This window comes from Elephas maximus, chromosome 14 (assembly GCF_024166365.1).
Source record: "Elephas maximus indicus isolate mEleMax1 chromosome 14, mEleMax1 primary haplotype, whole genome shotgun sequence".
Classification (NCBI taxonomy): Eukaryota; Metazoa; Chordata; class Mammalia; order Proboscidea; family Elephantidae; genus Elephas; species Elephas maximus.
In genome coordinates this window covers 90,233,990-90,260,034 of record NC_064832.1, presented here as the reverse complement: position 1 = coordinate 90,260,034, position 26,045 = coordinate 90,233,990, and the positions used below count along the sequence as shown (strand labels likewise).

At 37.9% G+C, this 26,045-nt stretch overlaps 1 protein-coding gene across 1 annotated transcript in view; it reads right to left on the bottom strand.

The window, feature by feature from the left end:
- DNAJC3 (DnaJ heat shock protein family (Hsp40) member C3) overlaps positions 1 to 26,045 on the bottom strand; it is an 86,651-nt gene that overhangs the window by 43,233 nt on the left and 17,373 nt on the right. The window contains exons 3-4 of the mRNA XM_049853440.1: positions 10,242 to 10,366; positions 7,684 to 7,758 (exon numbers count right to left, since the gene is read on the bottom strand). Coding sequence (XP_049709397.1) covers positions 7,684 to 7,758; positions 10,242 to 10,366 — 200 coding nt within the window. The remainder of the gene's footprint in view (positions 1 to 7,683; positions 7,759 to 10,241; positions 10,367 to 26,045) is intronic.

Genomic DNA, 26,045 nt, shown 5'->3' with positions numbered 1-26,045 from the left:
ATGGCATGGTGGAAGCATCTGGTCACCTCTAACTTCAAAAGAGGACAGAGAATCAAGATCAGCAGCCCAAGGCTGAGTCCTGTGGGGTGGAGGTCAGACATAGCTCCTCTCTCCAACCTTTTCACCAATTCTGACAGCAGCCACCCTTCTCTACTGGCACTCTGTACTTCTCTGCTAGGTTCAGTAATTTTTTGCTCAGTACTCACAGAAAACACTCACAATTATGGGGTTTATTATGGAATTAACAGGTTACAATTCAGGATCTGGAATGACTCAGGACACAGTTCTTCAATCAGGACAGCTTCCTGGCCATCCCCACAAGCAGGCCTCTCCTTAGCCCTCAGCCCCTCAGCCTGGGTCAGCCTCTGCCCTGCAGGGGCAAGTGTTACAAATCTCTTCAGCTCCACTGGTAAGTGCCCAGAGGTACTCCACTCCACCAGCAAGCCTCAGCCCGAAGGCGCTCAGCCCTCTAGCTCCATGGGTCAGCAAGCCTAGCTCCACTGACAAGTGCCAAGAGGCCCCCCACTGCACCAGCAAACCTCCTGCCCGAAGGTACTCAGCTTTCTTACTCCATGGGCCAGGAAGCCACTGCACCGTGCCCTGCCAGTCTCCTGGGTCTGCTGCTGCCAGTTCTCTGCCATACTTGCCACCGCTTCTTCCTGTCGTACACTGTCTCCAGTGTTACAGCTCTCTGTCTCCTGTGTCTAGGAGGTTCTCAGTGCAGGGACCCGGGGTCCAAAGGGCAACGCTACTCCCAGCTCTTCTTTCTTGGTGGGAGGAAGGTCCCCCTTTCCATCTCTGGGATAGCTCATTTTAGGCCTAGTAGGATGGCAAAACTGACTAATGCCCTCGTTGGAGTTCCATACACCTTATTTCCTTGATTCCACCCAGTCATTTGGTAGGAGTTACAAGACCATGGCGATAAAAGCCATATAAAAGTGATCCATCACGCCACAGTAACAAATCTTCAGGGGCAGTCAACAACTTAGGAAATCCTCTAAGGTCAATTTACAAAAACCAAGGCAAAAGGCCACACAAAGGAACTCATCGCTCCGCAACATATTTATAATTTTTCGATAATTTGTTCATGTGGCACACTTTTCCTCCAAGAGGTAACCAATACTATCACTTCCTTCTGCATCTTTTCAGAGGCATTTTATCCACATATGAGCAAACGCAGAGGCTTTCTCATTCTTTTTTACACAAATAGCAGTAACTGTCCTACACTGTGTAAGATGCTAATATACATGTTTGAGATCTGTGTTCATATTCCATGAGAATATTCTCCACTATTCTGCTCATTATAGCAGAAAGCAGAACAGATGAGTGCTTAAAAGCCCATACTCTGGAATCTAAAAGTTACTTGATTATCAGTGATGCAACCCTGGGCAGGTTACTAAACCTTTCTAAACTTCAATTTCCTCTGATGTAAAACGAGACCAACAGGATGCCACACCCCCAAGGTGGAACAATAATAAAGTGACATAATCCACACAAATCACTTAGTAAAGTGTTCCACACATCCTGAGAACTACATATCACATCTAAAGTGCAAAGTCAGATCTAAACGCCAAGCTTCCTGCCTCTCGCTCCAAAGTTTTTCTTTTTTCAAAATTTGTTATATACAAATTTATAAAAGGGAAAATGCCTATGAACTGTAAATAATTGCCAGTTATATCATATGAATTTAATACACATAAAAGCTTCATGTATTTACAACCAACATTTACACACGATTTTTATTTTGCCTTTTACTGACATTATTTTATCTCTAGGTCTATAAATAAACACCACACATAAGTAATTCTTGTTAGTGGGTATTATTATTTTATCATACTGGCAAGTATAATAATAAAAATATCCATTAACTGATGAAGATCAAAGACTATAGCCTTTAGTACAGATTATACCTCAATATGAAGAAAACATTCCCCAGTTGGACCAATAAGCAACATCACGGTAAACGAAGAAAATACTGAAGTTGAAAAGAATTTCGTTTTACTTGGATCCAGAATCAACATCCACGGTGGCGGCAGCCAAGAAATCAAACAACATATTATATTGGGAAAATCTGCTGCAAAAAAACCCTTTAAAATGTTAAAATGCAAAGGTGTCATTTTGAGGACTAACGTACACTTGGACCCAAGCCATGGTATTTTCAATTGCCTCATATGCATGCAAAAGTTGAAAATGAATAGGGAAGACCAAACAAGAAATGGTGCCTTTGACTTATGATGTTGGGGAAGAATACTGAATATACCATGGACTGCAGGAAGAACAAACAAATGTCTTGGAAGAAGTACAGCATAATGCTCCTTAGAAGCAAGGATGGCGAGACTTTGTCTCACATACTTTGGACGTGTTATCAGGAGGGATCAGTCCTGGGAGAAAGACATTATGCTTGGTAAAGCAGAGGGTCAGAGAAAAAGATCAACGAGATGGACTGACACAGTGGCTGCAACGATGAGCTCAAATGTAGCAACGACTACGAGGATGGTGCAAGACCAGGCAATGTTTCATTCTGTTAAATATAAGGTCACTATTTTTTATGAGTCTGAATGGACTTGAAGGTACCTAACAACTAAGACAGCATATTGACACAACATTCTCTAATGCTTATAAAACAAATGGAGTACCAATAAATACTTCTGTGCGAAATGTTTTTCTTTAATAATACTTATGCCAGGCTGTTCTGCAAAAGCTGTTTATATTTGCAATGTCAACAGTATTACATGACTGGACATATTTCCCTGAAGTATCATCAGTATAAGGCTCTATAATATTTATTTATTTTTGCTGAAGTTAATGAACAGTGGACCCTCTGAATAGTTTTAATATTTATTTCTTGATTTAGAAAGGTTGAACATTGTATATACTAGCTTCTGGTTTGTATCTCCTATGTTGTCCGCCTGATAAAATTCTCTTACTATTTGTCCAACAGAATCTAGATTTCAAATATTTAATCAATTTTATATATGTTAAATGGTACATTTTCCCCAACATTACTATTTCATGATCTTGTCTCATCCTCTGCCACCCATAACCCCTGGAATGCACTATACTTTTTGTTCAGACAAAGGATATTCATGTGAGATTGTCCAATAATTATTCTGAATTTCAAATAACACAATAATGAACTTGGGCAGACTAAGTATTCCAGCCAATCTAAATTTACTTTAAATAAAGCTTAACATAAAATTCTTCTGAAATAACATGAATTCTATACTCATATTTTTCTTTAACTGAATCAATCTAACTAAAATTATTCTATACACACAACTAAACTGTTGGTAACATAAACTTTAAAAACAGCTTCTACACTGTTTAAATATAACTTGGTCTCTCATCTGTATGCCCACTAAGATTTCCTGATAAGAGCTCACACAATGTGAAAACTGAAATTAAAAATACAATACCATTTACAATCACTCCAATCAAATACTTAAGTATACATTTAATAAAACATGTATAGGACTCGTGTGCCAAAAATTATAAAATACTGATGAAAAAAATCAAAGAAGCCTCAAATAAATACAGAGAAATACTGTATTCATGGATTGGAATACTCAACATAATAAAGATGTCAGTTCTTCCCAAACTGATCTATAGGTTTATTGCGATTCCTATCAAGGTACCAGCAAGACGTAGACAAGTTTATTTTAAAATTTATATGGAAAGGCAATCCCCAGAAAAGCGACAATAATCATCAAGAAAAATAAAGTGGGATGAATCACTTTACCCAATGTTAAGACTAACTGCATAGCTACCATAATCAGGAGAGTATAGTAATGGCAAAGGGATAGACACACAGATCAATGAAACAGAATAAAGGACACAGAAATATAACCACAAGTACAACCAAGTGGGTTTCTGACAAAAGTGCAAAAGCAATAATGGAACCAGAACAATGGAACAGGCACACAAAGAAAAAAAAAGGACCTCAACCTAAAGCTCACACATTATACAAAAATTTACTCAAAATGGATCATAGGCTTAAATATAAAACTATAAAACATTTACAACATAGGAAAAAAATCTTTGGAACCTACTGCTTGGTGAAAAGTTCTTAGACATGACACCAAAAACACAATCCATAAAGGAAACAAGAAAATGGAGATAAACTGGACTTGATCAAAATTAAAAGCTTCTGTTCTGCAAAGACCCTGTGAAGAGGATGAAAACACAAGCTACTGACTGGGAGAAAATATTTGCAAACCACATATCTGACCAAGGACCAGTATCTAAAATGCATTTCTAAAAGTCTTAAAATCAAGAGTATTAACGCAAACAATCCAGTTAGAACTTGGGCAAAAGTCACGAAGGGACATTTCACCACAGATGGCAAATAACCACATGAAAAGTTGTTCAAGGTTATTTAAGCCATTAAATCTATCCAAGTGGCTTAAATAAGAGAATAATGAAAACATCAAGGAAACAGAGAATGTAAAATGGTACAGCCACTCTGGAAAGCAGTCTGGTGGTTGAAATAGCAAATGTCTTTATGTATATATACATATACCCAGTGTCGTCGAGTCAATTCCAACTCATGGTGACCCTACAGGACAGAGGAGAACTGCCCCATAGAGCTTCCAAGGAGCACCTGGTGGATTTAAACTACCAACCCTTTGGTTAGCAGCTGTAGCACCTAACCACTACGCCACCAGGATTTCCATATACATATATATATATAACCCAGTGCCGTTGAGTCGATTCCAACTCATAGTAATGTATATGCATATATATATTTACCACATAAAATGTTTCATAAAAGAGTTAAGTACCAGCAGCCTGCACAAGAAGGCAGGCATGACCAGGTAGAGATACTAAGGCCTCCAGAGCCCACCTGAGTGCACTAAAGCCATCCTCCACCCCCCAGAAGCTGTCATTTTCTGAAGACCAAGGCTCTTGGAGAATAATCCAGAGGCATTTAGTTGCTATGATCCATCAAGGTCAAAATTCTATGTGGCCCATAAACCACACACACACACACACAAAAAAAAACCCAAACCTATTGCTGCTGAGTCCATTCTGACTCATAGCGACCCTATAGGACAGAGTAGAACTGCCCCCGTAAGGTTTCCAAGGAGCGGCTGGTGAACTCAAAATATGACTTTTTGGTTAGCTGCCGAGCTCTTAACCACTGCACCACAAGGGCTCTGTGTGGCCCATACTTATTATTAAACTTAGGACCAGCCTCCCCTCTCTGCCATGTACAGCCACATCTATAAAAAACCAACTGCAAACAGATGAACAGATAAAATGTGCACACAATACAATAAAACATTCCACTATAAAGAGAAAAGAAGTTCTGACACACGCTCTAACATGGATGAACCTTCAAACATGACGCCAAGTGAAATAAAAATTGTATGATCCCACTTATATAGTATCTACGACAGGCAAATCCATCCAGACCAAAGTTTCTGAGTGACTACCAGGGGGCTGAGGGAAGAGATGAACAGGAAGTTACTGCTTGCAGGTGCTGCTGAGTCTCCTTTGGGAGTGATAAAAACTTCTGGAAATGTTGATGATGGCTGTACAACATGGTGAATGTAATTAATGTCACTGAACTGTACACTAAAAATAGTTAACATGCAAAATTTTGTTCTATATATTTTACAATAAATTTGAATTTTAAAAGAGCTACTAAAAATTACTTTCTTGCTTTGGCAAAAATGGCAAAATGTGAGAATGAAGAACACCAAAGACACAAGGAAAATAATAACCCAAGAGACAAAAAGAGCCACATAAACCAGAGACTCCATCAGCCTGAGACCAGAAGAACTAGATGGTGCCTGGCTACCAACAATAACCGCCCTGACGAGGAACACAACACAGAGTCCCTGATGGAGCAGGAAAGTGGGGTGCAGGACTCAAATTCACATAAAAAGACCGGACTTAATGGTCTGACTAAGACTAGAGGAACCCCAGAAGACAGGGTCCCCGGGCTCTCTGTTAACCCAGAACTAAAACCATGCCCGAATCCAACTCTTCAGACCAAGGTTACACTGGACTATAAGACATAAGATGACACCCGTGAAGACTATGCTTCCTATTTTAAGCAGATACATTGAGACTAAATGGGCAGCTCCTGTCCAGAGGTGGGATGAGAAGGCAGAAAGGGACAGGAGCTGGTTGAATAGATGCGGGAAATCCAGCGTGCTGTCACATTATACGGATAGCAACTAGGGTCACATAACAATGTGTGTTTAAATTTTTGTATGAGAAACTAACTTGAGCTGTAAGCTTTCATCTAAAGCACAATAAAAAGAAAAAAATCAAAAAGTGGCAAAATGTATTACCTCTGAGCAGTGGGTATACATGTGTGTTATATTATTTTCAACACTTTCTCACAGATCTAAAACAATTAATAATTTTAAATTAATAATAAAAAGAAAAAAGACATTTTCCCACAACATGCATAAGGTTCCAAGAACTCTCTTCCAAAGGATATATCCGATCCCCAGCAAGGGTTAGTTTATGCTAAAATTATACTCTAAATTATTGTGTGGTTTCTAAAAGGCTCCTCTGGAGTTGTGATTAGAAAAAAAATCTAAGTAATAGATTTAAGTACTTATTAAGGAGCAGAAAACATTCTCATCTTTTATCATTCGTTTATCCATTCAACAAATGTTTACACAACACCTGCCATGCACAAAGCATTGGGCTAGGGAAAGGTTGCTCCCGTACCATCGCCTCCGTCACCTGTTCTTCTCCAGCCTGCTCTCAGGCGGCTTCCCAAGCTCTAGGGGAGATTAGACAGACATAATCTCACTGAGCCCATGAGACGGTCTCCGACTGATCACAGTCCAATCTGATGTTTATCTTAGATTTGTCTGCAGATGACTGAGTGTTGTGATAACGGTTGTGAAAGCGTGCGCAATTTAGTTTTATTTTCATAATAACAAAAAATTGGGATAAACTACAAAAAAATGCAAATAGTGAACAATGGGTTATACATATACCTTTCTAGTCCATTCTAGAAACACATTCATGTAAAACAAAACTGCAGTTCTTAAACCAAGTCAAATGAGGGCACAGAGAGATTGGTTGGCTACCTTTCTCGGAAAGGCCATCGAGTCGATTCCAACTCATAGCGACCCTATAAGACAGGGGAGAACTGCCCCGTAGGATCTCCAAGGAGTGGCTGGTGGATTCACACCGCCGACCTCTTGGTTAGCAGCACAGCTCTTAACCACTGTGCCACCAGGGCTCCTTTTCAGTATATACTCCATTCAGTTACAAGCAGTCTGTAACTTTCTCCCCAACAAGGCCAAAGCACTTTACATTTTGCAAAGCAGCTATAATGGATGATTGCAAAATTCCCTTTTAAGAATGTTTCATTATTTCTTTCAAATCAAAGGGTTCCCATGTCACTTAGGGAGACTTTGAAAATAGCTCAACAGACACCTCTAGATTCTCATGGAAACAAAGCAGAACAAGTGAGCTGTATGAACTGACTTAGGGTTATGTACCTTATTCATACACTTTATTTTTCATCTGTTAATGTGATTTGTTAATATTAAATCAGGAACTGTGATTCGTATATAAACAAATCTAACTAGTATTTTCCCTTTTAACTATAAATTACTACATTAAATGTCTTTATGCAAAAAATAGGTCCAATATATTCATGCAAAATGACATCTTTACAGAGTGAAGTACAGATTCAACTTAACTTACCACTTTTTTAAAATCATCTTCTGCTTCATCAAGTTTTCCTTGTTTGAGTAATAAGTGACCTCTCTGTAATCTTGCCTATAAAAGACAGGGGGAGGGTAATCTTGAGTAGTAGGCATTTCTAAATTTTCATTAAACACAAAGAATAAACCTAAGTAACTTAATAAAATTATTAATGAAATATTTTTCCAATGCTCATTTGTTTGTCTGGGCACTCTGAGGATAATTCCTGGAACCGATGAATGTGTGTAATGTTTGTTAAAGTACACTTTCTTTAAAACACTTTCGCTATATCCAAGAGAACTGACAACATATTTTCATATAAAAGCTTGTACATAAATGTTCACAGCAACTGCCAAAAAGTGGACATAACGTAAATGTCCATCAACTGAAGAATCGATAAAACGCGGTATATCCATACAGTGAAATACTATTCAGCCACAAAAAGGAGTAAAGTACGGATACACGCCATAACGTGAATGAATCTCAAAAACATCATGCTAAATAAAAGAAGTCAGACACAAAGGCCATATATTGTATGATTCCATTTCTATGGAATCTCAAAAAAACAAACATAAAAAACAGTTCCTGTCAAGTCGATCCCAACTCTTGGTGGCCCCACGTGCGTCGGAGTAGAATCATGCCCCGTGTTCAGGGGCTGCGTTTTCGAAGGCAGGTTACCAGGACCTTCTCCCCATGCACCTCCGGAAGGACTCAAACTGCCGACCTTTCAGTCAGCAGCCAAGCACGGTCATCGCTTGCGCCACCCGGGGCTGCCACCACATGTCCAGAATAAGCAAATCCATGGGGACAGAACGCACACCGGTGGCTGCCAGAGCTGTGGGGAAGGAGAATGGGGAGCGGCTGCTATGGCTACAAGATTTCTTTACGGGCTGACGAGAATGTTCTGGAATTAGAAGTGGTAACGGTTGCACAAGGAGCCCTGGTGGTGCAGTGGTTAAAGCGCTTGACTGCTAACTGAAGGGTTGGTGGCTTGGACCCACCAGCTGCTCTGTGGAAGAAAGATGTGGCAGTCTGTTTCTGTACAGCTTTGGAAGCCCTATAGAGCAGTTCTACTCAGTCCTGTAGGGTCGCTAGGAGGAGGAATTGACTCAACGGCAATGGGCTTGGGAATGATTGCACAACCTTGTACATATAGTAAAAACCACTGAACTGTACACTTTAAAGAGTGAATTTTACAGTATGTGAATTTTAACTCAATAAAAAAAAGGAATACTTTTTACCATCACGAAAACTTTCTGCCACTACCATAAAAGTTAGGTAATTTTGGGTTTTATAAATCAAAGCTCCAGAAGTGGGTTTGTTTATTGACTCTCAATGCAGGTATTTATCATGCTATAACCTGAACAACAATGCCTCTTCCCTTTCAACATGCATCCATTTCTCTTCCTCCATCTCCGACTATTCCTTTTTCTGATAAAATTAATCCCATCTGTTCCAAGACTACCAACTGTCTCATGACCAGCATCTACCATAAAATAGAAACCATACGTTATTTTACCGAAACTTATATACTACTTCACAATACATAAAATTTCCCCAATCCTGCTACATGCACCAACACAGATAGATTAAAGATGCTTCAACTAGCTAATAGCTACCATCACACCAGGAAAACGAGCTACTTTAACCTTTGTGACAGGTTGTGATTGGTTTTGTAAAGTACTAATGGATTTGACACTTGGGAAATTCTATCTTAAAATAATAGTAATATTTCAAACCAAGCATTCACGCAGATATCTAATCAGTTATCTCAGGACATAAATAATAAGCGAGTTACTAAATTAACTTTGAAACCATCTCATCGGTCAATAGGTTGTCAATTCGCCCTCTGAAAGCTCTTCCTTTGTCCCCTCCCAACACGTTCCCTCTGCACGCCTCTACCACAGCCCTTACGGTGACCTGTCAACCGTCGGGCTTTCCCAGTAGGCTGTAAGTTTCTCCGCCTCTGAAACTGCTGTGTTGGTTTCAGGCGAGAATGCTGTCTAACCTATCCTCAGGATGAACCATGCTGAGCTACCCCTCTTCTTTATTCTTACTGCTAGAGTCTTAACTGAAACAGTCACCAGTCACCTGACAGCCTCTGAATTCAACAGCTTCTTAATCACCTCGTTTCTCAGCCTCAAACCTCGTCTTTTCAAACCTTAAAGCTAACATCCCTGCCAGACTTCTAAAAAGGACCTGCTGCACCCACTGTTCCCCTTTAACACAGACCTTTGATTCAAGGGACTCTGAGGGCCAGTATTTAATAGCAGCTTTCTATAGCCTCTGGCTATGCCTTGCATGCCAGTCCTTACCTTACCTGGGTGGCGCAAACAGTTAAGTGCTCAGCTACTAGCCAAATGGCTGGTGGTTAGAACCCACCCAAAGGCACCTTGGGAGACAGGCCTGGTGATCTGCTTCTGAAAGGTCACAGCCTTTAAAACTCTGTGGAGCAATTCTACGCTGCACACATGGGGTCACCATGAGCTGGAATCACGTCGATGGCAACTAACAAGCTCCCTTAAATTCACCTTTAAACAAAGTTTAGATACACTTACTGCAGTGAAATCCATCTTCAACTCAATCACTTTAGTTAAATCAGGAAGTGCCGCTTTTGATTTACCCATAGCTAAAAAGACGGTAGCTCTCCGATAGTAAGCAATATAGTTATCAGGGTCGCCATCTGAAAATTAAAATAATAAATATTAACTCTTAATAATGTCTTCAAAAAATCAAATAGAGTTTGAAATTCTATTAAGAAAGATAGTAAGAAAACAGTTTCTTCATCAAAAATGGGTCATCTTGTTATATATATTACCACAATAAAACCTAAAAAAAAAAAATAGGTCAAGTTGTCTAGCAAGATCTTATCGGGGCAAATAAATCTAGAATAGGGGTTGACAAACTATAGGCCTTGAGCCAAACCCACAGATTTCCAAGCTAAGAATGGCTTAAAGAAAACAGGAAAATATGCAACAGACTGTATGGCTATAAAGCCTAAAACATATACTATCTGGCCCTTTACAGAAAAAATCTGTCAACCTCCAATCTAAAATATTAACTATTTTCAACTCATAAGTTTTATACTATGCAAGCCGGTCTGTTGTCTTTGTCTGCTGAAATTTAAGTGAAATACTGATTGAGAAGACGAATTATGTACTTATTCACAGGATTTTAGAAAACCATAGACTTCCAGTTAAATTGATACATTGAATGTACACATTTCTGCTCATAAACTCCAATTAAAATGGCAGTGAAGAAATAAAAGCACAAACCACAAGGACAAAGAAGAAGAGTGGAAGTAAGACACTGGAGATGTTAACATTTAAAAAAAGGAAAGCAAGTGGACGAGTTAGGTTTCTGAGGTAATTCCACTATTCGGCACCTACAAAGTAGGAAGGGAAAGAATTCAATTACAGGCGAACCTTGTGCTGCGGAACCTCAGAAAGCTTCAGAAATGGGAGACGTGAAGTCCGTGTTATAAGAGGAGGCAGAAAAAATATTATGAGGACTGGCAAAAGTCTGAATAAGAACTTAGACTCTCTTACCCCTTATCTCCTCCCTCATCTCTACACAAGACTAGAGATTTGCTATTTGAGAAGGATGAGCCAGACAAACTGGAAAACTCCATACTCAGAGGAGAGCAGAAATGAAGAGACTTCCTGAAGGTCTAAAGCTAAGTAATTATGAAGTAAGGACCATTACGCATACAACTTACTCTCATTCAGAAAACATACAAACACATATTTTATAAAATGTATGTTGTTGTTGTGCACCATCAAGCCAATTCCGACTCATAGTTACCCTATGTGACAGACTAGACCTACCCCATAGGGCTTCACAGGCTATAATCTTTACGGGAGCAGATCACAGGGTCTTTTCTCTCACAGGGTGGCTGGTGGGTTTGAACCCACTGCACTTTCAGTTAGCAGTCGAGTGCTTAACCACCGTATCACCAGGGCTCCTGTATATATGTGAACACAGGGAAGAAAACAATAAAGCACATGGAGCAGAATGTTAATTCGTGAAACTGGGTGAAGAGTATACAGGTGTTCTTTGTACTATTCTTATACTTGAAACTTTTAAATTGGAAGTTATTTCCAAATAAATTTTAAGAAAAAAAGAGGAGGAGGTCTGCCCACCTCCAGACATACCTCCACACCAAAAAAAGAAAATTGAAGGATTACTTGTTGGGAAAACTGACCAAAGAAAAGACACGCTAACCACTCATAGCAAGACCCACTCAGTTAACAAGACCTCACCCTACACGCAAAGCCCCCAATCAGCTTTTTAGATCTCTACTATTAAAAAGAAATGGATTTACTGGCATAAAGATAGACATATAGAACAATGGAATAAAACTGGAGTCCAGAAATAAACCCATTCATCTATGGCCAACTGATTTTCAACAAGGGTGTCAAGACCATTCAATGCAGAAACAGTAGTCTACCTTCAACAAATGGTGCTGGGACAACTGGATATCCACATGCAAAAGAAAGAAGCTGGACCCCTACTTCACACCATAAATAAAAATTAACTCAAAATGAATCAAAGACCTAAATGTAATAAAATCATAAAACTCTTAGAAGAATGCAGAGAGCTAAAGCTTCATGACCTTGGATTTGGCAATGGCCTCTTAGGTATAACACCAAAAGCCCATATGACAAAAGAAAAAAATAGATAAATTTGATTTCATTAAAATTTAACACATTTTTGCAAAGGACAGTATCAAGAAAATGAAAAGACAATCATCATATAGCTGATAAACGTTTAATATCCAGAATATATATGTCCAGAAAAATATCCAGAATATAATATCCAAGACTCCTAAAACTCAACCAGGATCAAACAACCTAATTAAAAAATGACCAACGGGCTTGAATAGGTATTTCTCCAGATGTAATATACAACTAGCCAAAAGCACCTGAAAAGGTGCTCAGCATCATTAGCCACCAGGAAAATGAAAACCAAAACTATAATAAGATACAACTTCACACCCACTAGTATGGCTAGTATCAAAAAAAAAAAAAGAAAGTAACAATTGTTGGCAAAGATATGGAGAAACTGGAACCCCCACGCAATGCTGGTGGTAAATGAAATGGTACAGTTGCTAGGGGGAAACAGTTTGGCCAGTCCTCAAAAAGTTAAACAGAATTACCATATGATCCAGAAATTCCACTCCTAGATACTTCACACCATAAATAAAAAGAACTGAAAGCAAGGGTCCAAACAGACACTTGCACACTAATGTTCACTGTTGTATTATTCACAATAGCCAAAAGGTGGAAACAATCCAAGTGTCCATCAACAGAAGAATGGATAAACAAAATGTGGTATATACAAACAATGACTTATTACTCAGCCATAAAAAGGAATGAAGGAGGCGGGGCCAAGATGGCGGACTAGGTGGACGCTACCACGGATCCCTCTTGCAACAAAGACTCGGAAAAACAAGTGAATCGATCACATACATAACAAACTATGAACTCTGAACAACGAACACGGATTTAGAGACGGAGAACGAACAAATACGGGGAGACAGCGATTGTTTTCAGAGCCAGGAGCCACCGTACCAGTCAGCGGATTTTCTGGAAAAACTAGTTTCCCAGTGATGGCTCGGAGACAGCAGTCCATATCAAACCACATAAAGAAGCAGACCATGACAGCTTCTCCAACCCCCCAAACAAAAGAATCAAAATCTTTCCCAAATGAAGATACAATCCTGGAATTATCAGATACAGAATATAAAAAACTAATTTACAGAATGCTTAAAGACATCACAAATGAAATTAGGCTAACTGCAGAAAAAGCCAAGGAACACACTGATAAAACTGTTGAAGAACTCAAAAAGATTATTCAAGAACATAGTGGAAAAATTAATAAGTTGCAAGAATCCATAGAGAGACAGCATGTAGAAATCAAAAAGATTAACAATAAAATAACAGAATTAGACAACGCAATAGGAAGTCAGAGGAGCAGACTCGAGCAATTAGAATGTAGACTGGGACATCTGGAGGACCAGGGAATCAAAACCAACATAGCTGAAAAAAAATCAGATAAAAGAATTTAAAAAAATGAAGAAACCCTAAGAATCATGTGGGACTCTATCAAGAAGGATAACTTGCGAGTGATTGGAGTCCCAGAACAGGGAGGGGGGACAGAAAACACAGAGAAAATAGTTGAAGAACTCCTGACACAAAACTTCCCTGACATCATGAAAGACGAAAGGATATCTATCCAAGATGCTCATCGAACCCCATTTAAGACTGATCCAAAAAGAAAAACACCAAGACATATTATCATCAAACTTACCAAAACCAAAGATAAACAGAAAATTTTAAAAGCAGCCAGGGAGAAAAGAAAGGTTTCCTTCAAGGGAGAAGCAATAAGAATAAGTTCAGACTACTCAGCAGAAACCATGCAGGCAAGAAGGAAATGGGATGACGTATACAGAGCACTGAAGGAGAAAAACTGCCAGCCAAGGATCATATATCCAGCAAAACCCTCTCTGAAATATGAAGGAGAAATTAAGATATTTACAGATAAACACAAGTTTAGAGAATTTGCAAAAACCAAACCAAGGCTACAAGAAATGCTAAAGGAGATTGTTTGGTCAGATGACCAATAATATCAGGTACCAGCACAATACAAGGTCACAAAACAGAACGTCCTGATATCAACTCAAATAGGGAAAGCACAAAAACAAATTAAGATTAATTCTAAATAAATAAATAAAGTAATACACATAACAGGGAATCATGGAAGTCAATAGGTAAAAGATGACAATAATCAAAAAGAGGGACTAAATATAGGAGGCATTGAACTGCCAGATGGAGAGTGATACAAGGCGATATAGAACAATACAAGTTAGGTTTTTACTTAGAAAAATAGGGGTAAATAATAAGGTAACCACAAAAAAGAATATCAACTCCATAACTCAAGAAAAAAGTAACGACTCAACTAACATAAAGTTAAACATTATGAAAATGAGGATCTCACAATCTACTAAGAAAAACGTCTCAGCACAAAAAAGTATGTGGAAAAATGAAATGGCCAACAACACACGTGAAAAGGCATCAAAATGACAGCACTAAAAACTTATTTATCTATAATTACGCTGAACATAAATGGACTAAATCCACCAATAAAGAGACAGAGAGTCACGGACTGGATAAAGAAACACGATCCATCTATATGCTGCCTACAAGAGACACACCTTAGACTTAGAGACACAAACAAACTAAAACTCAAAAGATTGAAAAAAACATATCAAGCAAACTATAAGCAAAAAAGAAGAGGAGTAGCAATATTAATTTCTGACAAAATAGACTTTAGACAAATCCACCACAAAGGATAAAGAAGGACACTATATAATGATAAAAGGGACAATTGATCAGGAAGACATAACCATATTAAATATTTATGCACCCAATGACAGGGCTGCAAGATACATAAAGCAAATTTTAACAGAATTGAAAAGTGAGATAGACACCTCCACATTTATAGTAGGAGACTTCAACACACCACTTTCGGAGAAGGACAGGACATCCAGTAAGAAGCTCAATACAGACACGGAAGACCTACTTACAACAATCAACCAACTTGACCTCATTGACTTATACAGAACTCTCCACCCAACTGCTGCAAAATATACTTTTTTTTCTAGTGCACATGGAACATTCTCTAGAATAGACCACATTTTAGGTCATAAAACAAACCTTTGCAGAGTCCAAAACATCGAAATATTACAAAGCATCTTCTCAGACCACAAGGCAATAAAACTAGAAATCAATACCAGAAAAACTAGGGAAAAGAAATCAAATACTTGGAAAATGAACAATACCCTCCTGAAAAAAGACTGGGTTGTAGAAGACATCAAGGAGGGAATAAGGAAATTCATAGAATGCAACGAGAATGAAAATACTTCCTATCAAAACCTCTGGGACACAGCAAAAGCAGTGCTCAGAGGCCAATTTATATCGATAAATGCACACATACAAAAAGAAGAAAGAGCCAAAAGCAGAGAACTGTCCCTACAACTTGAAAACAAATAGAAACTGAGCAACAAAAGAACCCATCAGGCACCAGAAGGAAACAAATAATAAAAATTAGAGCTGAACTAAATGAATTAGAGAACAGAAAAACAATTGAAAGAATTAACAAAGCCAAAAGCTGGTTCTTTGAAAAAATTAACAAAATTGATAAACCATTGGCTAGACTGACTAAAGAAATACAGGAAAGGAAACAAATAACCCGAATAAGAAACGAGAAGGACCACATCACAACAGAACCAAATGAAATTAAAAGAATCATTTCAGATTACCATGAAAAATTGTACTCTAACAAATTTGAAAACCTACAAGAAATGGATGAATTCTTGGAAAAACACTACCTACCTAAACTAACACATTCAGAAGTAGAACAACTAAATAGACCCATAACAAAATAAGAGATTGAAACGGTAATCAAAAAGCTTCCAACAAAAAAAAGCCCCGGCCCGGACAGCTTCACTGCAGAGTTCTACCAAACCTTCAGAGAAGACTTAACACCACTACTACTGAAGGTATTTCAAAGCATAGAGAAAGACGGAATACTACCCAACTCATTCTATGAAGCTACCATCTCCCTGATACCAAAACCAGGTAAAGACATTACAAAAAAAAGAAAATTATAGACCTATATCCCTCATGAACATAGATGCAAAAATCCTCAACAAAATTCTAGCCAATACAATCCAACAACACATCAAAAAAATAATTCACCCTGATCAAGTGGGATTTATACCAGGTATGCAAGGCTGGTTTAATATCAGAAAAACCATTAATGTAATCCATCACATAAATAAAACAAAAGATAAAAACCACATGATCTTATCAATAGATGCAGAAAAGGCATTTGACAAAGTTCAACACCCATTTATGATAAACACTCTTACCAAAATAGGAATTGAAGGAAAATTCCTCAACATAATAAAGGGCATCTATGCAAAGCCAACAGCCAATATCACTCTAAATGGAGAGAACCTGAAAGCATTTCCCTTGAGAACGGGAACCAGACAATGATGCCCTTTATCACCACTCTTATTCAACATCATACTTGAAGTCCTAGCCAGGGCAATTAGGCTAGACAAAGAAATAAAGGGTATCCGGATTGGCAAGGAGGAAGTAAAGCTATCACTATTTGCAGATGACATGATCGTATACACGGAAAACCCTAAGGAATCCTCCAGAAAACTACTGAAACTAATAGAAGAGTTTGGCAAAGTCTCAGGTTATAAAATAAACATACAAAAATCACTTGGATTCCTCTACATCAACAAAAAGAACACCGAAGAGGAAATAACCAAATCAATACCATTCACAGTAGCCCCCAAGAAGATAAAATACTTAGGAATAAATCTTACCAAGGATGTAAAAGACCTATACAAAGAAAACTACAAAGCTCTACTACAAGAAATTCAAAAGGACATACTTAAGTGGAAAAACATACCCTGCTCATGGATAGGAAGACTTAACATAGTAAAAATGTCTATTCTACCAAAAGCCATCTATACATATAACACACTTCCGATCCAAATTCCAATGTCACATTTTAAGTGGATAGAGAAACAAATCACCAATTTCATATGGAAGGAAAAGAACCCCCGGATAAGCAAAGCATTACTGAAAAAGAAGAAGAAAGTGGGAGGCCTCACTCTACCTGATTTCAGAACCTATTATACAGCCACAGTAGTCAAAACAGCCTGGTACTGGTACAACAACAGGCACATAGACCAATGGAACAGAATTGAGAATCCAGATATAAATCCATCCATGTATGAGCAGCTGATATTTGACAAAGGCCCAGTGTCAGTTAATTGGGGAAAAGATAGTCTTTTTAACAAATGGTGCTGGCATAACTGGATATCCATTTGCAAAAAAATGAAACAGGACCCATACCTCACACCATGCACAAAAACTAACTCCAAGTGGATCAAAGACCTAAACATAAAGACTAAAACGATAAAGATCATGGAAGAAAAAATAGGGACAACCCTAGGAGCCCTAATACAGGGCATAAACAGAATACAAAACATTACCAAAAATGATGAAGAGAAACCAGATAACTGGGAGCTCCTAAAAATCAAACACCTATGCTTGTCTAAAGACTTCACCAAAAGAGTAAAAAGACCACCTACAGACTGGGAAAGAATTTTCAGCTATGACATCTCAGACCAGCGCCTCATCTCTAAAATTTACATGATTCTGTCAAAACTCAACCACGAAAAGACAAACAACCCAATCAAGAAGTGGGCAAAGGATATGAACACACATTTCACTAAAGAAGATATTCAGGCAGCCAACAGATACATGAGAAAATGCTCCCGATCATTAGCCATTAGAGAAATGCAAATTAAAACTACGATGAGATTCCATCTCACACCAACTAGACTGGCATTAATCCAAAAAACACAAAATAATAAATGTTGGAGAGGCTGCGGAGAGATTGGAACTCTCATACACTGCTGGTGGGAATGTAAAATGGTACAACCACTTTGGAAATCCATCTGGCGTTATCTTAAACAGTTAGAAATAGAACTACCATACAACCCAGAAATAGAACTTAAATGGTAGTTCTATTTCTAACTTAAACAGTTAGAAATAGAACTACCATACAATCCCACTCCTCGGAATATACCCTAGAGATACAAGAGCCTTCACACAAACAGATATATGCACACCGATGTTTATTGCAGCTCTGTTTACAATAGCAAAAAGCTGGAAGCAACCAAGGTGTCCGTCAACGGATGAATGGGTAAATAAATTGTGGTATATTCACACAATGGAATACTACGCATCGATAAAGAACAGTGACGAATCTGTGAAACATTTCATAACATGGAGGAATCTGGAAGGCATTATGCTGAGCGAAATGAGTCAGAGGCAAAAGGACAAATACTGTATAAGACCACTATTATAAGATCTTGAGAAATAGAAAAAACTGAGAAGAACACATACTTTTGTGGTTACGAAGGGGGAAGGGAGAGAGGGAGGGAGAGGGTTTTTTATTGATCAATCAGTAGATAAGAACTGCTTTGGGTGAAGGGAAAGACAACACTCAATACAAGGATGTCAGCCCAATTGGACTGGACTAAAAGCAGAGAGGTTTCCGGGATAAAATGAATGCTTCAAAGGTCAGTGGAGCAGGGGCCGGGGTCTGGGGAACATGGTTTGAGGGGACTTCTAAGTCAATTGGCAAAATAATTCTATTATGAAAACATTCTGCATCCCACTTTGAAATGTGGCGTCTGGGGTCTTAAATGCTAACAAGCGGCCATCTAAGATGCATCAATTGGTCTCAACCCACCTGGAGCAAAGGAAAATGAAGAACACCAAGGTCACACGACAACTAAGAGCCCAAGAGACAGAAAGGGCCACATGAAGCAGAGACCTACATCATCCTGAGACCAGAAGAACTAGTTGGTGCCCGGCCACAATCGATGACTGCCCTGTCAGGGAGCACAACAGAGAACTCCTGAGGGAGCAGGAGATCAGTGGGATGCAGACCCCAAATTCTCATAAAAAGACCAGACTTAATGGTCTGACTGCGACTAGAGGAATCCCGGTGGCAATGCTCCCCAGACCTTCTGTAGGCACAGGACAGGAACCATCCCTGAAGACAACTCATCAGACATGAAAGGGACTGGTCGCGGGGGGGGGGGGGGGGGGGGAGATGCTGATAAGAGTGAGCTAATTAAATCAGGTGGACACTGGAGAGTATGTTGGCAACTCTTGACTGGAGGGGGGATGGGAAGATAGAGAGAGAGAGAAGATGGCAAAATTGGCAGGAAACGAGAGACTGAAAGGGCTGACTCAATAGGGGGAGAGCAAGTGGGAGAAGGGAGTAAGATGTATGTAAACTTACATGTGACAGACTGATTGGATTTGTAAATTGTTCACTTGAAGCTTAATAAAAGTTAATTAAAAAAAAAAAAAAACGTAATGCAAAGTGAAAAGTCAATCACAAAAGGCCACATATCATATGATTCCATTTATAAAAAATGTCCAGAATAGGCAAATTCATAGAGACAAGGCCTGGGAATAAGGGGGAACAGGAAGTTATTGCTTAACGGGTACAGAGTTTCTACTTGGGGTAACGAAAAAGCTTTGGAAATAGTAGGGATGATTGTATAAAATTTTGAATGTAATTAATACCACTGAATTATACATTTAAAATGGCAAATTTTGTTATATATATTTTATCACTATAAAATTTTTCAAATAAATTAAAAATCTATAAGAAAATTATTTCCTCCTATAATTCTATTGTTAGCCATGACATGAAGGCAAGGTCTCAAAAATTAATCTCTCTTGTAATCTTTCTCAAGAAGCTACTAAAGGATGTATTCTACAAAAATTAAGGAATAAACAAAGAAAAAGAAGTAATCCATGATTCAGAAGATACAAAAGAGAAGCAAAGAAAATTCTCATGAAAATGAAGTGTGTCCCAAAATGATAGCATACAGTAGGCCTAGGGAGACACAAGTATAGACTGAATCAGAAGGGCCATCCCCAAGTAAAAAGGAATCTAAGTACTTTGTTTCTGATCATACAAAAAGGGGCTTTCAAGTTCCGGAGAAGACTGGGAGTCATTTAATAATGGATACACAAAAAACAAAGGAGCGGGAAGAAGAGGAGAAAGAGAAGAGGAAAAGTTGCAGCAGCAACAGTTTTAAATACTAGGAAAAGCAAAGAGTTATCAAAGAAAAGAAATATATTCACAGTACAATACTCATGAGCCTGTGGATGGCAATCTAGGGGCTCGGCTGGGATTACTAGTAGGCCAGGGGATAGAGAAATAAAGGAATCGCAGAGAGGGCTAAGTCCTCATCTACCATAAGAAGTAGTAAACACGGAAGGCACAAAACTGGTAAATCAAGAGCAGAGTCATCAACAGATTATTTTGAACTGTGAATGAATACAGCTTTAAAAAGTTAAGCAAAGCTGCTCCTAGAGAACATAACTGATAGTTTTTCTCATAAACCTTATGATACTATTTGACCTCCTAAAATGATGGCTACGTGTTATTTTTGATAAAAATAAAATTAACTTATTCTTTAAGGAGCCCTGATGGATCTGTGGTTAAGCGTTTGGTAGCCAACTGAAAGGTCAGCGGCTTGAACCCACCAACTGGATCAAGGGAGAAGGACGTGGCAGTCTGCTTCCGTAAAGATGACTGCCTTGGAAATCCTGTGGGGCAATTCTACTCTATCCTATAGGGTTGCCAGGAGTCAGAATCGACTTGACGGCACAGGGTGATAGCACGTGCTTTTTGAGGAGTTGGTCCATTTCACCTTAGGTGTCAAATTTGTGTGTCTAACAGTTGTTCGTAGTATTCCCTTATCACCCTTTTTGAAGTCTGCAGGGTCTGAAGTGATAGCCCCGTTTCATTCCTGATTACTAGTAACCTGCGCCTTTTTCTTTGTGAGTCTTGCTAAGAGGTTTGTCCACGATCTTTTCATAGCAGCTTTCTTTGTTTTTTTCTACTGCTTTTCTGTTGTAAATTTTATTGACTTACACTCTGATTTTTATTATTTCTTTCCTGCTCCTTGCTTTTGGTTTATTTTGCTCTTCATCAAGTTTCTTGAAATGGCAGCTAAGACTATTGATTTGAGACTTTTCTAATGTACGCATTAGCATTATAATTCTTCCTCTCATCACTCTAACTGCATCCCACAAGTTTTAATTTGTTGTATTTTATTTTCATTCAGGTCAATATATTTTTGTATTTCCCTTGAGACTTCTTCTTAGGTTATTCAGCATTAATAATTCTTAAAATTATTTTATGATTTTAAAATAACGGGTACTTTCAGACTATTTTAAGCTTGTTCTCATATTTTTATGGAATTGCAGAGATGCCAATGATTTGTTTCCAACACTTTTTCCAACAGACTTGAAGATTCTAAATTCTATAATAAAGCCACATTGCTTACTTATATAACACAATGATATGCCATAGATATTAAAAATACACAATACACACCTTAAAAGTCTTTTTTTTCCTTATAATTGTTTATAAATTTGGATATTTAGCTGAAAAATGCCAAAAAATACATCACAGAGAGAGTGTTTGGATACATATATTTTTAGTACAATGTTTTTTAACTTCACATCCTGCCAGACTAGTGGCTCTGAGTATAAGTTAATTTTATTTTTTATCAAAAATAACACGTAGCCACCATTTCTAAAAGGTCAAACAGTATTATAATGTTTATGAGAAAAACTATCAGTCATGTTCTCTAGAAGCAACTTTAACTTTTTAAAGCTATATTCATTCTCATTTCAAAATAATCTGTTTCTGAGTCTGCTCCGGATTTACCAGTTCTGCACCTTCCGTGTTTACTGCTTCCTACGGTAGATGAGGACTTAGCCCACTCTATCATTCATTATTTCTTTATCCCCCGGCCTATTATAAGAGTTATGTCAGGTCTTTACAGTAGTATTACTGTATAAATAGTAAGCCTAGCCGAGCTTCTAGATTCCCATCCACAGGCTGGTAAGTATTGTTTTATGATTATATACATATTAAAATTAAGTGGCCAATTCTGCAAAAATATGCACACTACCACAACTCCTCCAAAATGATATAATGGAATTTTTCAAGAACATAATGAAAAATGCAATAAGCTGCAAGAGTCCACAGAGAGACAGCAATTGGAAATTCAAAAGATTCACAATAAAATTAGACGACTCAATAGAAAGTCTGAGGAGCAGAATCGAGAAAGTGGAAGGCAGGATTGGTGAGACCGAAGATAAAACACTCAGCACCAATATAATCGAAGAAAAATCAGATAAAAGAACTCAAAAAAACGAAGAAACCCTAAAAATCCTGTGGGACTCTATCTAGAGAAATAACCTACAAGAGATCGGAGTGCCAGAACAGGGAGGAATAACAGAAAATACAGAGAGAATTGTACAAGATTTGTTGGCAGAAAACTTCCCTGATATCGTGAGAGATGAGAAGGTATCTATCCAAGACGCTCACTGAACTCTACATAAGGTAGATATCAAAAAAAAAAAAAAAACCAAGACATATTATAATCAAACTTGCCAAAACCAAAGATAAAGAGATCATTTTAAGAGCACCTAGGGATAAGCAAAAAGTCACACACAAAGGAGAGTCAGTAAGAATAAGCTCAGACTACTCGGCAGAAACCATGCAGGCAAGAAGGCAATGGGATGACTTATATAAAGCACTAAAGGAAAAAACTGCCAGCCAAGAATCATATATCCAGCAAAACTGTCTCTCAAATTAAACCACCAAAAACCAAACCCACTGCCATCGAGTCGATTCCAACTCATAGTGACCCTGTAGGACAGGGTAGAACTGCCCCATAGAGTTTCCAAGGAGCACGTGATGGATCTGAACTGCCAACCTTTTAGTTAGTAGCCGTAGCACTTAACCACTACATCACCAGGGTTTCCATCTCTCAAATATAAAGGTGAAATTAGGTCATTTCCAGATAAACAGAAGTTTAGGGAATTTGTAAAAACCAAATCAAAACTACAGGAAATACTAAAGGGAGTTCTCTGGTTAGAAAATCAATAATATCAGATGACTAGATTTTTTTTTTTTTTTTTAGAGCATAGGACAGAGCAACCAGATGTCAACCCAGATAGGGAACTCACAAAAATAAATCAAGATAAAAAAAACCGCTCAAAACAGGGAAACAGCAATGACATTATGTAAAAGAAGATAACATTAAAACAATAAAGAGGGATTAAGAAATGTAGTCATAGATCTTTCATATGGAGAGGAAGTCAAGGCTATATAAAGACATAAAAGTTAGGTTTAAACTTAGAAAAATATAGGTAAATATTAAGGTAACCACAAAGGAGACTAACAATCCTACTCATCACAATAAAATACAAGAAAAAAATAAAAACTCAGCAAAAACAAAATCAGCAACAACGAATAAAAGGAAAACACAATATATAAATTACACAGCACAAAAAATTGAGTGGGAAAAACAAACTGCCGACAACACACAAAAAAAACATCAAAATGACAGCACTAAACTCATTCACCCATAATTGCGCTGAATGTAAATGTGCTAAAAACACCAATAAAAAGACAGAGAGTGGCAGAATGCATTCAAAAAAAAAAAACACAATCTGTCTATATGCTGCCGAGAAGAGACATACCTTAGACTTAGAGACACAAACAAACTAAAACTCAAAGGATGGGAAAAACGTATATCAAGCAAACAACAACCAGAAAAGAACAGGAGTGGCAATATTAATTTCTGACAAAATAGACTTTAAAGTTAGATCCACTACAAAGGGCAAGGAAGGACACTATATAATCATTAAAGGGACAACATGCCAGGAGGATATAACCATATTAAATATTACGCACCCAATGACAGGGCTGCAAGATACATAAAACTAACAGCATTGAAAAGAGAGATAGATAGCTCTACAATTATAGTAGGAGACTTCAATACACCACTTTCAGTGAAGGACAGAACATTCAGAAAGAAGCTCAATAAAGACATGGAAGATCGGAATGCCACAATCAACCAACTTGACCTCACAGGCATATACAGAACACTGCACCCAACAGCAGCCAAGAATACCTTCTTTTCCAGCACACATGGAATATTCTCTAGAAGACCACATATTAGGTCATAAAGCAAGCCTTAGCAGAATCCAACACACTGAAATACTACAAAGCATCTTCTCTGACCATAAGGCCATAAAAGTAGAAATCAATAACAGAAAAGGCAGTGAAAAGAAATCAAACACTTGGAAACTGAAAAACACCCTGTTCAAAAAAGACTGGGTAACAGAGGACATTAAAAATGGAATAAAGAAATTCATACAATCCAACGAGAATGAACACACTTTCTATCAGAACCTTTGGGACATAGCTAAAACAGTCCTCTGAGGTCAACTTATATCAATAAATGTACACATACAAAAAGAAGAAAGGGCCAAAATCAAAGAATTATCCCTACATCTTGAACAAATAGAAAGAGAGCAACAAAAGAAACTTCAGGTTCCAGAAGAAAGCAAATAATAAAAATCAGAGCAGAATTAAGTGAAATAGAGAACAGAAAAACAATTGAAAGAGTTAACAAGACCAAAAGCTGGTTCTTTGAAAAAAATTAACAAACTTGATAAACCACTGGCCAAACTGACAAAAGAAAAACAGGAAAGGACGCAAATAACCCAAATAAGAAATGAGATGGGCGATATTACAACAGACCCAACTGAAATTAAAAGAATCATATCAGATTACTATGAAAAGTTGTATTCCAACAAATTTGAAAACCTAGAAGAAATGGATGAATTTCTAGAAACACACTACGTATCTACACTAATACAAACAGAGGTAGAACAACAAAATAGACCCATAACAAAAGAAGAGATTGAAAATGTAACTTAAAAACTCCCAACAAAAAAAGCCCCGGCTCGGACAGCTTCACTGCTGAGCTCTACCAAACTTTCAGAGAAGAGTTAACGCCACTACTACTAAAGGTACTTCAGAGCATAGAAAAGGACAGAATACTACCAAACTCATTCTATGAAGCCAGCATATCCCTGACACCAAAACCAGGTAAAGACACCACAAAAAAAAAGAAAATTACAGACCTATATCCCTTATGAACTTACACGCAAAAATCCTTAACAAAATTCTAGCAAATAGAATTCAATACCATTTCAAAAATTCACCACGACCAAGTGGGATTCATACCAGGTATGCAGGGATGGTTCAACATTAGAAAAACAATTAATGTAATCCATTATATAAATAAAACAAAAGACAAGAACTATGTGATCCTGTCAATTGATGCAGAAAAGCCATTTGACAAAGTCCAACACCCATTCATGATAAAAACACTCAGCAAAATAGGAATAGAGAGAAAATTCCTCAACATAATAAACGGCATTTATACAAACCCAACAGCCAACATCATTCTAAATGGAGAGAATCTGAAAGCATTCCCCTGAAGAACAGGAACCACACAAGATGCCCTTTATCTCACACTCTTATTCAACACTGTGCTGGAGCTCCTAGCCAGAGCAATCAGGCTAGATAAAGAAATAAAGGTCATCCAGTTTGGTAAAGAAAGTGTAAAAGTATCTCTATTTGCAGATGACATGATCTTATACACAGAAAACCCTAAAGAATCCTCAACTGAACCTAATAGAAGAGTTCAGGCGAGTTTCAAGATACAAGATAAACATACAAAAATCAGTTTGATTCTTCTACACCAACAAAAAGAATATCCAAGAGGAAATCACCAAATCAATACCATTTATAGTGGCCCCCAAGAACATAAAATACTTAGGAATAAATCTTACCAGAGATGTAAA